Raw genomic sequence first — 18,371 nt, forward strand, 5'->3', positions numbered from 1 at the left:
TATTAAGCCAGGAGTTGGGGTTCACTTAAACTGACAAAATTTGGCCCTTAGAAAGAAAATGTAATTCTTCGTGAGTTTGCAAACATGTATTCCCAGCCGATGCTAATAACCTCTCTGTCTCCTACTTCATATCCTTTCCTGAAATGGGTAGAATTAATAACACAAAGTTTACATGTTCTTGAGAAGGGAAAGTAGGGACAAGCCAGGAGATTTACCATTTATTGAGCACCAGCTATACTTTGAATACCGTGCTGAACACTTACATACAATATTATATTGTCCTCATAACAGAAGGGAGTATTATCCCTATTTTACAAATGACAAAGTGAAAGCTTGGAGAGTTACCTACCTTGTCTAGAGCCATAGAAAACTGGAATTCAAACACAGGGACTCCCAAACACACCCTCTGGCTCCATCCCCATTTCCAAGGTGTGTGAGTGGGCAGGGGAGGGTACATTTTTCTCAATGTTTCAGCTATAAACACCCCCAACTAGATAGGTAGTTAGGAGTTGCTCTTCATAATAAAAAGGAAAAACAGCGTTATAGTCACCATCTTACACATTAATTCCGAGTCTTTTCTATACTCGGAGAACGTGAGCTGTCAAGTTCTGAAAATGCCTTCTCTCTCTCTCCCAGCTATCGTTAACCGTGACGGTACCCGCTACACCAAGAGAGGCGAATACAGAACTAACCCTGACGACATCAATGCCACCACTACTGATGATGATATCAGTGGTGTGTCCCCCAGTGAAAGAAACACTCCAACAAGTTACACCATCTTCCACACCCAACTTCCAACCGAATACCCGACCCAAGGCGGAGACCGTCCCTCGGTGCCCAGCTACCCAGAGGATACCTCTGTTACCAGTAAGGAGAATGGATCGCCGTGCTTTCCAATAGCGATTCGCCCGCCAGAACATCTCTGTTCTTGAGAGATAGGCACTCCTATGTCGTTTGTCTCTTCTCTCAAGGTTGGTGATGTCATTGGGGAGGTGGCCACAGCAGCAGTCGGTGCCATGCACACAGGACTGCTACTGCCAAGGGTTTGTTTTTAATCTGCAACTCTGTTTCTCTTACCTTGGCATAGGAAGTGCCACACGAGAGGTGTTTCAGAACTTCCCTTGTTCTCCGGTCCCAGGGGTGTGGTGAGAATTCACACCCAGCACAGAAGTTGTGTCCATCTCTGCACGTTTCCTTCTGGTGCTCATCCACCTCTGGATAGCACCGTTCTCATAAGTTGGAGGTCCCAGCAGCTGTGTACCGTTCCATCGGCTCCTTTATGTTTCACTTAACTTTATGTTTTTATATTTTAACCTGATTTATACTCACGTTATTGATTGTGTGATATTTAGTCTTCTTCGTCGCCCATGATTGACTGAACAGTTCCTTTGTCTTTGGTCCAAGGAAACACAGCTGAAAGAGTTTTCTGATCGAATTAAATCTGCTTAAGAGTTTTCTGTGCCAGCCTGTAGGGGAAGGCTCTCAGCACTTGCTTGGTTTGTGTGGGTCATTCATGACCTTGGCACTGCGAGAGTGGAATTATGTAAATGTGGCCTTAGATTTCTCTGGGTATGGGCCCCTTGTGCTTTGCTTCATTGGAAAGTGTTTACATCTCCCTCTCATCTCCTTCTTCACTTCCCTCATTGCTTTCCCTGCCCCGTGGTTTGTTTTAAACCATGTTTTCAGATTGGCTGTATTCCTGCTGTGGAGGATTATTTAAACTCAACTAGGGCATCGGCCTCTTGAGCAGCTTTCCTCGTTTGGTGTGGGCTTGCTCCTTTTCTGGCTACCGCTCTGGAGGGGTGGGCTCTGCTCCCCAAAGAGTGTGGTAGAAATTTACTGGTTTGTGAATGCTCAAGGCAGGAACCTTTTCTCTCCCTCATCACCCAGAAGCCAGGAACTCCTCCAGGGCATGAGTGAGTACAGTTACTTGCTTGACCATGCCTTGAACTTCTATTAGCAGCTTGCTCGTAGTGGTACAAGTAGGTTTGGGGTTCTGGTCATCCTCTGCAGATTCTTTGGAGCGTTTCAAAAAGCAGATTCTTTCCAATTGCCCATGCTGTCCCAGATTATCAGCTCTCCAGAGCCAACTGTTTGTCACTTTCATTGTTTGTCATCCCTCGGACAACCTTTCTGGAGAGAAGCCTCTGCAAACTGGCCTGTGCTGCTGGCTCCTTGTTACATGTCCATTTCTCCACCCTTTAAAAGCAGACCTGTTGAAGGTGCTGGTCATCAGGGCCTTCAGTTTTGTCAGATACCTGCAGACAACAATTCTGGTCTCGGCAGGATGCAAGTCAGGGCTATGTTAAAATACCATTTCCCCCTAAAGTAGAAAATCCTGATAAATGCCTCTGCTAACAAGTGAGTATTTCACATGTGCCTTAAGAAAGTCAATTAGCATATTGTCTGAACGATTCATAGCACATCTTTTAAGGACTGCATTTTTCCTTCCTGTTAGTTAGCCAGCAAACAAAATTTGAAGACCTACTCTGTACTAGGTCTATTCTAATGCTAACAATACAGTAGTGAACATCATTAGAGAGGGATAATAGAAGAGAGGTAAGGATTACTAAGTGAGTCACTCATTCAAGTTCAACCAATATATGCGATCTCCTCAGTGCCGGGCGTTGCTCTCGTTCCTGGGGACTCAGAGTTGGACCTACTTTCATGGAGCTTATACACTGTTCAGAAATCAAGAAAGGAGTGTGCTGTGGGATTTCACCGAAACCTAGTTCAGGGTTTGGGTTGGGAAAGGAATCATGCTTTTCTCTTTCCAAGGCACTTAGCTAAGATTTTTTAGTACTTATGGAAGAAAGGTACTCATTTGTCCACCAGAGTGGGTCCGAGGCTAATCCGAGAGTTATTGGAGTGCTGTAGGTCCCAATTAGGCCAATGGCGGCTTCAGTAAATCAGTGCATGCAATGAGGAGTGTCAAAACAGTCAGCAGGACACTTGCAAGTGGCACATGGCCCACTAGGAAAAGTGAACACTGTTAAGTTCCTGAATAGACCGTATGTTCTAAGTCCACTGAGCAGAGTCTTACAACTTCATGACTGTTAGACTGAGATCTGGAAATGAGTGAGAGGGAGTGACTGCAAGCAGGCGGGCAGAGGTCAAGAGGAGGGCTGGCTGAGTACCTACAATCACTCTTTGGCTTGGCTGGCTCATTCCTTCTTTAAGGGTCCTCAGTGGGTGGCAATAAGGAAAACCAACAAGAACAACCATCTGGGTAGCTTTCGATTTCCAGTGAACTCTTTATAGTAAGTGTTGTTTTTGGACGAGCCCTCCTGGAGGTAGGTCATCGGCTTCCTTTCTACTGGTGATCTGGAATTCTTTGGGATCCAAAAACCTAAACTAATTCATGAAGCAGACTCCTGCTTGGGAGAACTCTATTTCCTTGTCTTCTGGGTGTCAAAGCAATATGTGCGTGTGTGCATACATGTGTATATATGTATGCACACACATACAAATATATATATATATATCCTATATATATATATGGCTTACTTGGGTGGGGAAATTGGAAACTCTGCTGCCTAGGCATTAGCTTTTTCCTTTTCCCCAAATCTCTTCAGGAAGTCAGAAATAATGCCAATTTCTACATTGTTCCTATATATATATATATATATATATATATATATATATATATATACTTGCTGTTGGTCTCTCCTGCTGTACTATTGGGTGAGGGTAGCCTGAGTTATGCATCTTTAACAAGTTTCTGAGGTAAGAATGGGATGTCTGAGAATTTTCCAGGGAATGCTCAGGTTTATTTCAGGGTATCATTGGTGAAATTGGCTCCTATCTCTGTACTCTTTATTCTGAACAAATGTGTCCTTTGCAGTATGAATCTATTGTGCAGATGGTTGACATTTGGTGTGTACAGAGTCCAAGTTTTTAACCTGGAGTTCATGAACTTCCAAGAGGTTCAATAATAGACCAGAAGGTATACAAGAGCACCTGAAATAATATGCAAAATTTTGAGAATGTGTACATGTAGGATCAATTGTTTTTTGTTTGTTTTTTTTTTTTTTTCAGGAAAGAAGCCATAGCTCATATCACATTTCCCAAAGGGGTGTGTGACTCAAAATGATTTTTAAAAATCACAAGTGGTTTAGATGTTTATCCGGGTGATCTTTGCCATTTTTGTTCTATGGGAAAACGTTTTGGACTCAGTCCAAATTGGGAGTCAAATAAGAGATTTCAGTGTGTAAAAATATTACCAATTATTCTTCCTCTAATTTGAACAGAGTCCAGAGTTTCTCTACCAAGAGAGTTGTGGTTTTTTTTTTCTGGAAACACTGTGCATTCTGAATTAGAATGAAGAGTTACAGGAAGTGATGGGTGAATGCTTGAAATCCGATATCACCACGCTGAACACACTCCCTTTACAAAGTTCTTGCTTGACTTACACACAGTATAAAGCTTAACTTGCGGTTTATGAGTGTCAGCAGAGCTTTCAAATGTCAGGTGCCATCACAGTTACTGGAGGAAATGATAGACCCAAAAGATACAGGCAAGCACCTCTAAAGACACTCCAAAAGAAGATGCATGAAAGCAATGTTATGAAATTCTGCATTAAAGACCTTCACATCGTGGCTGAGTCACCCAATCAAGTTAATGAAACATCTCTTTCCATCACAGAATATTAAGTTGTTCCTTGATTTTGCCCTGAGCCTGTATGCAGGGGATTCCGTTTGAAGAAGGAGGAGCATCACCTCAGCACCTATTTCTGGTGTTATCCTGAGATCGCAGGAGACTTCAGGAGAGTGGAAAGATAAAATCAGGCCTCTCTCCTTTTTTTTCTAATCTTTACCCTATACTAGATCCAGACATTACCTATAGACAGATCTGAGGGTAAAGGTTTTGTAGAAAGACCTCACTAAATGCACATTTGCATAATTGATTCAGTTACTTCAGCTGTGCGCTCCCACAGCCAGGCAGCAGCTCAGGAGCCAGTTGATGGGATACGGTCCTGGTTTGATCATTCACAGCCTAAGGCTCAGGATGGAACAACAGCAACGACAGGTGCACTGTTACGTCTTCTGCTAATTTTTTGTCCTGAACACCAAGTCTGCCAGTGCTGAGGAAAAGGACCCGAGAAGGCCATCTGTTACCATTTTCTGCTGATGCTCCATCATGATTGTTGGGAGCACAGGGTTTGATACCATCTCATGTATCAGCGAGCCCTATGGATCTGGGACATGTCTGGATCCTCCTAAGTGTTCTACTTGTTTTCGTTTGGGCGACATGCCAAATAATTGGAATTATTTTTTCTTTCTATAGGGGTGTCTATTAAGAGCCTCTTTCAAAACAAGTACTCTAGTAAAAGGTCTGTTAGAAAATGCACATTCCCACTCTCTGCTGCTTATTACAGTCAATAATAATAGAGGGGAGTACTGATTGACAGGTGGAAAGTGTAGGCCCTGGACACTTGTTTGGACACCTACAACCTCCACTGCAAGTGTAGGAAGTGACCTGTTGCTTCCCGCCAGAATCCAGGCCTCTAACAAGCTCCCTGGATGTTTGACTATTAACCCCAAGCACCTGCCGAGCATGTTGACTTGCGAGCTTTTATGGGAGAAGATTCAAAATCTGTAATAACGGGAGATTATAAGCATATCTTCATTGATGAACTTTCATTGATGGAGGATATAATCACATTTTAAAATAATAAGCTATAGTGTTCTTTCTGTAGGAGAGCAATAAAAATGATTCTTTACATGTGCTTAGCTTGTAACATGTTGAATATTCTTTATTTCGACAAATGCTCAAGGAAGGAAAACAGTGTCAATGTTATGATTGCGTATCACAGTGACTAAGATAATGCTGGAGGGAGGGAGGGGTATGCTAGTTTTAAATGTTTAAAATGTTTATCTTTGCAGGACAAACATTGTGAAGGGGACGGTCCTGTTTGTGTTTCTGGGCTTTCTTGATGGCTGAAAGAGGGAATCTAGTTCACCTTACTTTTGTATTTAGGAATTTAATGATGGTTTCAGTGTCTCTGCTTGAACTTTTTTTTTGGTTTTCCATCTGCTATTTAATATTTTTCTGAAGCACTCCATGGTTACGGAAATGGCATATCAGGACTCTTTCTGAGGAGTCTTATTACTGAAGTCATTGGGTCACTTCATCTCTGTCTGTCTTTCCTCGATTGATTTTCCTCTTTTCAAAAGCTGCAACTCAAGGTACCCTGATCTGTTTTTGCAAAGTGTTATAAACAGTGACCACAGGCAAGGTTGCTAGAGCATCTGGATTCTAAATGGAAAACAATAAAAACAGAAAGGCTTTTTTTTTCATTTTTCACTTCAGATGTCATCCTTCTGTGTATCTGGGATTGCTGGGGTTATGTGTTTAGGATTGCTCGCAGAAATACTATATCCTAACTTCTTGGAGTTAGGATATAGGATATATATAGGATATTGGTTGGCCAACATTGAATGTGTAGAGGATGAAGGGCTAAGACTCTGAAGAGCGGGGTTTAAGACTCATAGGCTCTCAGATTTGGAGAAATCTCAAAAGGCCTAGTTCAATCAATACTTTCTAAATCATTTAATCACTTACATGACTTTCCTGCTAAGTGGTCTTTCTGATGGTGGGGTATATAATACTTTATGGAGAAGCTCATTATTGAATAATTCAGATTATTAACTCTTTTAATTCAACATTTGAAAGAATGGCCATCTCCACAAGTCCCAGTGCAGGTCCCAATTTAGCCTTTTGGGAACATAGGCAAAATTTTAGTTCCTCTTTTACATTATTGCCTTTCAAAATGCAAAAACAGCTATCATGTTCCTCTTGAGAGCTCTCTGATGGTTAGCCTCCTGACTTCAGACAGGCCAAGACCTGTGCTGTACAGCGCTTTCATCTTTGAGATGAACAGCGTGAATCCTGATATTTCAGGTCCTTGCATCTCTGACATTCTATGAACTACAGTTTGGGCCTCTGAAAGAAATGGAGCTTCTGTGTTTTCTCCCTTTCTTTCCACCATATATCAAGTATTGATGATTCTCTTGAGTAGAAAAAAGAATAAATGCATACACAATGCTATTTTTTAGGAACTGATCATTAACAATTGATTCAATTATGCTTGCGGCTTTGATGAGCACTAGTGATACACTTCCAAAAACGGTAACCAAGAGGCGAGGAGTTCAGGATTGGTTTTCATGGTTGTTTCAACCACCAGAATCCAAGGACCATCTTCACACAATAGTAATGGCTGGTGATGAGTTGTTATTATTTCATTTCATCTGTTTTCTTGACAGTCTTCAATAATTCTCATTGACATAAAGTCCATTCTGGTCTCACAAATGTTTTCGATGACTTCAGAAGGATCATGAGGCCTGCGATCTGTATGTTTGATTTTATAGTACTGTTAAGCAGATTTCTTCTTTCTACTCTACAGAATTAATATAGCCCAAGAAGAGCCTAATAAGGGGACCGTGAAAATGGGCCAGGTCTTTCTTGATGACAGAACAAAATTTTGGCTCTGAAAGATATTCTACAATGGCCAAAGTCACTTGAAATTTTTGACTTCTCAGGAGAAAATACAATTGCATACTTAGAGCTAACAAAATATAGAAAAATCTCAATCAGTGGAACTATTCTTGGGGTAGATAATAACAGTATGAGAAGAGAAATGGTCACTCCAAAAGATAGTGTGAATATGATTCAAAATGTAGGAAACCCCTTTGCGGTAAAGAGACATCTTCTACGGTGACCAGGGAAAAGTGGCGCAGGGTTGTCTTCTTTCCTGCAATTGCTTCCAAAAGCAGAAAAGTGAGAATTGCTCCAAATCCTGGCTACAGTCCATTTTAGTCAGCCAAAAGGGTGACTAATAAGTGACAGGAAAGACTTATCTGTTAATTGACATTTTTTCCTTTGCTGTATGCTGAAGTATTGTTGGGAAATGCAGTGTAGGTTTCATTTGCATTTACAGTACAGTGGTCTGATGCTAGAGAAGATAATAAATGAATCAGCAAATTATGAATACAGCTATATTTTAGAGATGACTAACATGTGTTTAGATTCCAAGGTTTTTTTGAAAGTAACTTGACAAAGCAAGTAGGCACATGTGAAACTTCTCTACACGTTGCTGGATGCCCTACCTTTAATGACGTATGGTTAATAAGTTAATGAATGTATCTAAAAGCATGAGGGAGTGTTTATTGGCCTTTTTTTCTTTTACCTTTCTGGCTGGGTTGTGTCTATAATTATTCTTTAATTTTCTTAAAGAGACTATTCAGTTGTAAAATCATAGCCAATTGTTTTTAGATCTAAAGATTAGCTTCAGAAACTAAGATATAAGAATTTGGGATAGGCCCTGGCTGGGTGGCTCAGTTGATTAGAGCATTATTCCCATACATGAAGGTTATGGGTTTGATCCCTAATGCAACAACAAATCTATATCTATCTATCTATCTATCTATCTGTCAAATAAAAATAAAAAAAGAATTTGTGGTTATACATATCAAATGTTTCACTTTTTCTTATAATTATGGTAATTCCATTATATACTCTGAGTCTGATTTTCTTCCTTTGTCAAATGGGTTACTTGGCATCCAGCTCAGCTACTAATGCAAGTCACCACAACAGGTACGGATTCAAATACCACCTCAGCAGGCTGGGAGCCAGTTGAAGAAAATGAAGATGAAAGAGACAAAAACCCCAGTCATTCTGGATCAGGCATTGATGATGATGAAGATTTTATCTCCAGTACCAGTAAGAATAATCAATTACAGTAGAACTATTTATGCAAGGCTTATCAGAGTGATGCCCGATAGTATTTCTCTTGAGAAATAGTTAATATGAAAAATGAGCATAAGCCTTCGATCATACCTTAGTTATACCTTGATTAGATTCTAAAGGAAGAAATAATTATTTAATGGAAGCCAAAACATATTTAGAGAGAAATGGGAAAAACATGCTTTATAAAATTCTTAATGCCTCATGTTCTTCCTGTGCTCTGCTGCTACAGATTCTCTTTGGACCATTGAACTTTGTCAATGGTGTAGTAAAATTAACTACAAATATTCATCGTGTAGTTACTGCACTAGGTGCAGGGAACACAAAGACGAAAGAAGCCAGAGCTCTCGCCTTCAAAAAGCTCATAGTCTATAATAGCAATGGACTTGAGAATGTGACTGAGAGGATATTAATTGAAAGTAGTAGATGATTCTAAATTGAAGACTTAGAAGGCCCTGGTTGAAGTTAAGGGAACAAATTCAGAGTTTTAACAAATTGAGCACCAATATAACACAAAGACATTGGAGCAAAGTGCAAATATCAGCCGAGCTTTAGCAAAACAGTGCAAATATTAAAAACAAGCAGTAAAGCCACTGCACAATAGTATCCAAATTCATGACAATTGTAAAACTTGTTGAGAACAGAAATGGAAATTGAGCTGAAAAAAATGTCCTTTAAAAATGCAGTGATGGGTCTAACATCCCATCTGATGACTGAGTTTCCTATTCACACCTGTAATGACCTAAGATATTGCTGAATGGTGATGAGAATCCCGAACCTGATTCCATAACAGCTCCGCTTTTCCTTAGAGAAGGTGTCACGTTGGCTTGTTACATGAGCTCTCTTAGGTCACCGAAGTTCTGTCCCTCCTAACCTAAAATTGTCATCCCCAAATGGACAGCATCCAGGGAGGAAGGGATCCAAAAAGTAGCTTAGGCCTTGAAGGCATCTAACTATATATGGTACTGACAGAATAAAAACTTGAGATGCACCAGATGCATTGTGTGTGAGCTGTTAAATGGTATGCATTTTAGCCTGGACACCTCAGAGCTTACTCTGTGGAACAAGGAAACTCTTTTTAACAACTTCAGGATGAAAGCAAATAACCAAAACACTAGAGCTCTATTATTACACTGTCTCCTGGGTTTAGGATATGGCCCCATCTTGCAGGTGAGGCCACCAATAAAGATGTTGTCTTGATACTTGAGAAACTAAACTCTCTTGGGTGGCAATCCAAACAGATCAACCTGAAAATAAATTGTGTGATCACACTCTAGGAGGAAGCTTCCCTTGGTAATTTTTATTTCCGTGGCATATTTTCCCATTTCAGTTCACTTTTGTGCTTGGCGCATAATACCCTTTCTTCTGTTAAGGGTATGAAAACTGCCACTTTGTCTGTGCTTCTGTTAAGCACAGGATGCCCTCTTTCTTCTGTTAAGGGTATGAAAACTGCCACTTTGTCTGTGCTTATTGCAAATGTGGTCAATGATTCTAAACTTGATTTTTCTTAACTTGTGAAATAGAGCTGATAGTTGCATAGTTCTGAAAAGAGTGTTGTATTAATTACGTATCAAAATGAAGTTTGAAAGAATTAGGATGGATTTGCATATAACCTTTCCACAAAAGACATTGATTCTGATTTTGTCATGATCTTACTGTTGGGTATACTTCCTATTCCAGCCCTGTCATTTGGGTGACAGTATGCCTCTTGTCTTTCTTGGATATCTGCTGTGATGGTGGTCGGTTCCCTATGGTGTTTCTCTATTGAATCTGTGCATCTTGTTTTTCTCTCATCGGCTATGAATGGCTTGCTTGTGGAATGCTTTGTACTTGATTGGTATTTGCAGAAATGTATCAGCAAATCATGTGGTGGTCATAGGGAGATACTCTTTCTTAGAATCACCAGTAGGAAAGCTGTGGATGTCCTGAGTATCTCTTTCCCCACCAAAACTACTAATGAAATGAAGTGATCATCATGAGGTAACTTTATGTACCTCTCCATCCTGAGGATCAACATGTAGCACACTTGCCACTGATACAAATTCCCTGGACTTTCAAGTGCAAAGAGCCAATATTGGCTGCATGGATGGGCAACGCTCTGCTGTCTTTGGTTCTCCTTGGTGGAGGGCTGGTGTTTTCAAAAGTGTTCTTCCTCCTGCTACAACTTCTTTGGCTCCTTCCTTCAGAAGATCTCATGTTCTAACCCCAACGTATTCTTTGACAGAATACAAAGGACACTGGGATGCTTAACCATATGGCTGAATTGAGCTGAAGGCATTCTCTGCTTTCTTTCCATTTCCACTCAACCATCTATACAACCTGGTGTAGATGACTCACTATATAGACCAAAGAAGGGGACAAAGTGCAAAACAGGTGGTGAAGGCTGAAGAAATACCATTTTCCTAATAACTTCAATCATCGTTATCACAGTTGCAACCACACCACGGGTTTCTAACATCCCAACACAGACCCAGGATCGGAACGAGTGGAGCCCAGGCTTTTTCAATCCGGAAGTATTACTTCAGACAACCCCAAGGATGACTGGTAATGGGATATGCATTCTTAAAGAGTTTCTTTCTCAAACTATGAGGCTGCAAAGGTCAATGGTTGGGACACACAGGAAATTTAGTTAATATCTCATCAAAAATTCCTAGAGAACTTTCATGATGATACTCGGTTCAACTTAGGGGTCATTTATCAATCATACCATCTGGGCACAAGATATGTTATGTCGCTCTGTTTTGAATACAATAGGATGGATGGTTTATGGCTGTTGAGAAAGTGGTGATAGTGGAATAACAGGTCATTGTTAAGAAATTCCTTGCCCATTGTTTTTTTTCTTGGGAGAGATTAGTAAAGACAGTCGAAAGTGTTGATAGTAGATGCTCTGGCACTGAGCTGTTAAATATCATGTACTTTAATGGGAGAGCAGAACCATCAAAGGTTGATTGATAAAAAGTCACAGTGCATGTAACCATCATCACAACAGATGTGGACAGAAATGGCACCAGTGATTATGGCGAAAAGTGGACCCAGGAGCCACAGCCTCCTCTCATTCACCGTGAACAGCATGACGAAGAGGAGACCCAGCATTCTACAAGCACAAGTAAGAAGGATGGTGGTCAGCAGTCCTGAGTTAGATGAGCTAGTGAAGCCATTCCAAAGAATAGGAGAGACTGTTTTTAGACATGGCCACATCTCTTTCCACACAGTAATGTTTTTTTACCCCCAGAGCATGAAAATCTGCCAAATCTGCACCTGAGTTTCAGAAATTGGAAGAAAAATGTTAACTTGTCAGGTTGCCCAAAAGGCCAAAATATTTAAAAAGTGAAATTTTAAAAAAGTCCTGAGATATGGTTTTTGTGTTAAGGATTCCTAGAGGTTCCAGTTGGGTGATTTTTCTGTGTTTATGAAAATGTATAATGAAGAGTTTGCTCTGTTGGTGCTTTGGGAGTGGCATCTGGAAAGAAAACTTGACTGGTGCATTGTTCTTTGGAATCCTTCTTTTCTTTTTTTAAATTTTCTTCATGGAATCTTTATTTTCTGTGAACACCTTTGATGAGTCCAGTTTCTTCTTAACGTTCTTTTCCTCCCTGCATTGCAGAAAGGCATCCCTTACGCTCTTTAGAGAGAAGTCAGTAGCTCAGATGGTCTACATTTGAATTCTATGGCTAATCTATTTTTGTTTAAGCCTATGCACTTATTTCTACTTATTTCTACTTATTTCTACTTAAGTGCAAACATCTCAGGTTTTCTCAAACATTTCTAAGTCCGCTACTAGATGGTGAGGATAGGAAAAAAATGTAAGAAGTATATACTCTTCTTTCATCTGTTTCTTGGAGAAATGCCTATCATGTTTGGAATAAAAGAAGCTTTAATTTAGGATAACAGCCTGTGGCATTTTTAAAAGTATGCCCCAGCCATCATTCTCATAGCTGTGGGTATCTCTAAAGCAAAAATGTAAGAAACATCCACTTAGAATCCAGAGGGAGAAGCCAAAGAGGTTTGGCAATTCCCTGGTTGAGGGATGCTTTCAGAAAAGAAAAAACATTTCATACATTAGCTAAGACATTAGTTAAGAAGTCGTAGCTATTGTACTGAACACATCCAACATGCCTACCTCTCACTCCTTACCCTGATCGATTTTGCTGCATGCATGAGGATTATGGACTGAGTTAAGAACAGGGTCTTCTGATAAAAAAGAGAAATAAATAAGAATGGTATTCTGTACCAGTCCTCTGTACCAGTTTGTGCTTAAAAAAACTGAGAGCTACTTAAGAGGCTTGGAATTAATGAGAGTGTTGTCAAAAGGTGGTAGTGGGGTCAGGGGCCTCATTACTGAAAGGTGGTTGCAAAACCAAACATAGCAGAACCTACCAGAGGGGGAGCCCACCAGCCTTAGTAATTCTCTTATCAGCACTTGCAAAACATGAAGAGATTCTGGTTGGTGGCCTCTGGCCTTTACCAAAGGAATATTACAGCACAATAGACATGTCAAAGAGTTAAGAGACTATATAATAGGATTGAAGAAGGCCCTGGAGAAAACTGATAAAACCATTGAGTATTATACAGAAATGACCCTATCATTGATTTTAGTACAAAACTTAAATATTAAGTAAAGATATCATAATGTTATTGGGAAAAAATGGCAAAAATGCAAACATTTAACTTATTCTTGGCTTAAGAATTTTCATATAATTCAGAAAGTGTAAAAAGGCTTATTTCAAAAGAATGTTACACTTTCTAGAAGAAGAGTAATATTTTACAATGGAAATCCTACTCTTTTAACCCACGTGGTGAAAACAATAGGAGGTTACTGGGTATTTAAAGGCTCATGTTTGTAAAAATAATGATGAAGGCATATAGAACGGTGTGTATGTGCACTCATATGTATGCATGCATTTCTTTTCCTTTTTTGAAACTTCCATAGGCAGTTGATGTTTGAGTTAATATTTTCCTTTTTTGTAATTGCACTCAATATCTTTTCTAACTCCATTCCTTGTCAGAAGGCAATGATTTAGTCAGCGGGAAGTAAAACTTAAGATTTGGGGACTTTTTTTAACTCCCATCTGATAACAAGTTAACCCCAGTACTATTTTGGCCAATTCTAGGGTAAAATTTTATTGATACTATGAAATCACACGTATTTTCTAAAATAATAAGATACAACCAGTTTTACATGTTGCAAAGTCTACTTCAACTTGGCAAGTTTATGAGCTCTCTTTATCTTGAGAACTAAGAATTTGCTGCTATTAGTTGCCCTGGATGAAAATGTCAGTGATTTCTTGTTTTCCCATGGGTATCCTGATACAATTTTACTCCATTCATTGTATCTTTTTAAAAACTGGACAACTACAACACTGAGTGGTTGAAATTTTAAGCCTGTCGCATATTGCTATTGTCTATATAATGCCAAACACTGGCAAAAATAGTTTTCTTGCACTGACTTAATTTTGTTAAAAGATGCATTTGGCAGTTTTAGATGCCACATGAGCATAACCTGATCATGTGCTGGTGGAGGAGCATCCCAGTCATTCCCAACATCCTTCATTCCGGGCAAATCTACTTCTGGGGCACTTCCAGGACCTGCAACCATGGGTCATGTGACCACCATTTCAGATGGCCTCCTACCGGGCTATCTTGTCATATGTTGTTATGTAATGTATTCCTTGTAACAAAATCGCATGAACAAAGAGGATAATTCTTTGAACAATTCTCTCCGACAGGATCTAAGAAGTCATAAACCTTAGTAAAATAAGAATAGCACCGGGAAATTCACAGACTGTGGTACAGAACTTCCTCTGTGACTTTGAGCGAATGAAATCTTCTTTGTGCCCCAGTTTTCCCAGCTGAAAAATTAAAGCATTCGGCCATTTGATTTCTAATATCTCTTTTAGAAAATTCGTGGTCTCTCTTTCCTTCCTGTTTTCTTTTTGTACCTTTTCTCCCACATATATATGCCATTAAAATAGAAAGATATATGTGGGTGAGGAAATCGGACAGTAATGGCTGACCATTGAAATTATTCTCACAGCTCTGGCAACGCCTAGTAGTACCATGGAAGACACGGCCACCCAGAAAGAGCAGTGGTTTACAAATAGATGGCATGGAGAGTATCTCCAAACGCCCAGAGAGGACTCTATCCAACTGCAGGGACAGATAGAAATGGATGGTTTAACAAGCCAACTTGTGTGGCAATTTTCTCGTGGGTTAAATGTTGAACATTGAGGACACTGAACAAATAAGTTATTGAAGGGAATCTCACAAGATGTTAAGGTTCCTTAGTAAATTATGATGTGGTCAACACAGAGCCAGCCCTTAAATGCTCACAACAAATCACCTGGACAGGAATGGATATCAGCACATAAAGGGTATTAATATCCATAAGTGGATATTAGCACAGTGTGCCCGTGTGCATATGACTTTCAGATCCAGTTTGGGGCATCCCCTGGCAAGATTGTAGCAGAGACTCTGCTCTTATAAAATACTCCCTTTTGTTTTATAAAGGAATCTACTCTATGATGTGGATCCACACTTTAGAGATGGTTCTATAAAATACTGAGTGTGTTAGAAAGCATTTGGTCAGAACCTCAATGTTGTAAGAAATGGAGCCAGACATTTTGAGAAGAATACCTGTCTGATATCATTTGGCCCTTAGTCATGCCCCTTTGGGGATTTCTCCTTGTACATAAAAGGTTTTTTTCTTGATTTACAAAAAATACAACTTCTATGTTCTTGGATCATGGGATTGTGGAAATTGGACTCCAGTCTCATCACCATGCCTAAGCTCAGTTCTATCTAAGCCAGATAACTTGACTCTGCAAGCTCCTATGCATGATTCTTTTGTCTCTGAGACAGAAACATTGAAATGCAATGTGGCTAGTAAAAGAATGTGAATTCCTTTTAAGAATGATATTCTCATTTAGCATCAGTGAGAAATATCCCCATGTTTCCATTTGCAATATGGAATATAATGAATAATGCCCTTCCAGTTTGTGACAACTTTTGAATATATTCTTGGCACAGTGATGGGGTCAGTAACTATCTATGTGGTGTGATTGGTTATTGCTAAGGACTACTATTGTGACCTTTTCTATCTATACCTTGTTGTTGGCATAGAATGAAGCAAAAGCATGTGCTACATTCTTACATGTCATTTATGCCATAAATTTCACTGTTAGAAGGCAATACTTCTAATGGATTCCATTCATGCCTTTGAAATGAATGGCATTTACTTTCATGTTTATCTCATGAGAAGCTATTACCTGATTCCTTCTCTAAATTACTACCATCTATTCCGCATTTCTCTGGGATGTGGTTATCTCAGAATGATGTCATGTGCTTGGACTCGTATACTTCCTTCTTTTAGGGATGGTGGCTTCATGGTCAAGAACTACTCCTTCATCTTTACTTGATGTCTATAACTCATCTTCTATGGACTGGAGAAGTCACTAATGCCTCTGTGTCCTCCAGTTTGCATTCTGATTGCTAAGGAAATGAGAATGAATGTACTCATACCTACTAAAACATTCTGTGTTTATGCCATTTCCTGGCTTTTAGTACCAGAAAAATGTTTTCAATGTCTTGTCTAGATAAAAAAAGTATTTTAGAAAATCAGTGTATCCCTGGCTGCTTAACTAACACTTTAACAATTGCTTGCACTGCATGGTCACAACAGCCTCAGCCAATGACAGCCATCCAAATCAAGAAATGACAACGCTGAGTCAAGAGGACAGTTCCTGGACTTCTTTCTTGGACCCAATCTCACATCCAATGGGACGAGGTCATCAAACAGAAAGCATGGGTAATAGCTCCTGAGCCTTTTTTATATTATATGTTTTGAAAGCTACCAAATGGCTAGTTTCCTAGAAATATGTCCTGGGTTTTAGACCAGTCTACTTTCTTAAGAAGGAAATTGAAGTTTCCTCAAAAATTCCTTTCCTTTGTAAAAGTGATGTGCTCATTTATCCGAATGTGAGGTCCAGAGCTGACAGTGAAGGGTTTGGCAGGAAAGTTAAAGAAGAATTAGTCCTAAAATGATGGGAGTGGAAGTCATTTCCTCTGAAGAAGGGGCAGTATCAAGAGTTCTGTTTCACTTGCTCCTAAGTGCAGGGTTTTTAAAAAGTCAAGTGATGGGTTCAATGACCATCTTCATTGTAGGCCCAAAGATAAAACTTGCCTTTGGTAGAGAAATCTTAGAGGGCAAAAAATTGCTGAGTGCTTATTCTGAACAAATAACTAAAAGGCTCAGAAAACTTTATTATTTATTCTCGCCACATTTAGAGACAGATATGGTACCAAGTGACCTAAGATTTAGACCACTCTTGACCCTCCATAAATGTTTGTGAATTTCATAAGTGGAAAACTTTGACAGAGAATGCAGTCTCTGTTTTCTTAAACTACATTCTTATCTATAAGCTATTTTTAAAAATCCGAATTGAAGAAGAAAGAATAAAAAAGATACTAGCTGTAGTTCTGTAAGAATGGAGCATTGTGATTTTATCTGACCAATTTTTATATTTAAAAAGAATCCTTCCTTTATCAGATCAGATGACAACATTCCTTAGAGAATCTGCAAGAGTTGGTAGCAGGTGATGCCCCTCTTTTCTCAGTCTTTATTTAAAGTTAAAGAATCCATGTTTCCTACCATACCCATGAATAGTTACTCAAGTTTTATTTTGTTATTTAATAAGATGTCTTGGTCGCAGAAATGTAACATTCCAAAAAAGGAAATAAACTGAAGAACCAATATGGGGATGACATTACTCATGACACTGAGCAATCAGGATCCCAACTGCAAAAGGGTGCATAACATGAACATTATCAAAATGAGCTCTAAGGGCACAGTGACCGCATCTCTTGGTAGTGAATTGGAACAGTTATCTCTAAAATGAATCCAAAAGTTTTTATGACTTAGTATCTTTAGAACCCCATAACTATGTCATTCCCAAATAGTAGTGATAAGATATCAGCAAATATTAGTGATTAGAAACCACATGGTATTAAATATCTGTGAATGGGCAAAGCATGTGGAGACACAACAATGTATAATTCATGGCCTATGTTCTTAAGGGGCTTAAAATTTAACTGAGAAAAGAAAACATTTAGCATCAAAATAGATCCAACAATAGGAGACAGCAAGTAATAGATGCCAAATGGATGTGGCCAACAATAACACCCAAAAATCCAGAGGACCCTCCGGAGAGTGTCAGAGAAAGGAAGTCAGGGAAAGTTTTTGTAGGAAGAAGACTCATGTAAGGGAAGCATAAGGGAAGGAAAGCTAAGAAATGAATTTGTTAGAGTGAACAGATCCATTTGTCAGAACAGAAGACGAGTTTGAATAGCTGGGTTGTAGTCATCACGGTGAGCAAGTGCCGGCACACGGAGACCCACATGCGTTTGTGCACGTGGCCGCTGGAGGGTCTGATGATAGGCATTGGAGACAACCACGCCAGTAGAGTAGCTTCAGAATCAGTGTTGTCTTCTTGCTGATGAACAGAAAGAGATTCTGTTAAATTGGTGAGCATGTCAAAGACAATAAAATTGTCTCAAGCCATAGAAGGGTGTGGTATCTCGTGAAAGATTCTGTATATAAGAGGGAAGATAAAGAAGGGAGTCCAGAGACC

The 18,371-nt window shown here is 39.5% G+C and overlaps 1 protein-coding gene across 12 annotated transcripts in view; it reads left to right on the plus strand.

Annotated features, from left to right (window-relative positions):
• CD44 (CD44 molecule (Indian blood group)) overlaps positions 1-18,371 on the plus strand; it is an 85,252-nt gene that overhangs the window by 47,281 nt on the left and 19,600 nt on the right. For 6 of the 12 annotated variants that reach the window (XM_037128225.2, XM_037128227.2, XM_037128228.2 and 3 more), the window contains exons 5-9: positions 637-867; positions 8,566-8,721; positions 11,176-11,289; positions 11,735-11,851; positions 16,424-16,549. In XM_037128225.2, the coding sequence (XP_036984120.2) occupies positions 637-867; positions 8,566-8,721; positions 11,176-11,289; positions 11,735-11,851; positions 16,424-16,549 (744 nt within the window). The remainder of the gene's footprint in view (positions 1-636; positions 868-8,565; positions 8,722-11,175; positions 11,290-11,734; positions 11,852-16,423; positions 16,550-18,371) is intronic. The other 6 variants (XM_037128226.2, XM_037128229.2, XM_037128230.2 and 3 more) reach the window with 6 other exon arrangements.

Source organism: Artibeus jamaicensis, unplaced genomic scaffold (assembly GCF_021234435.1).
Source record: "Artibeus jamaicensis isolate MK-2021 breed Jamaican fruit bat unplaced genomic scaffold, CSHL_Jam_final contig_797, whole genome shotgun sequence".
In the NCBI taxonomy this organism is placed as follows: Eukaryota; Metazoa; Chordata; class Mammalia; order Chiroptera; family Phyllostomidae; genus Artibeus; species Artibeus jamaicensis.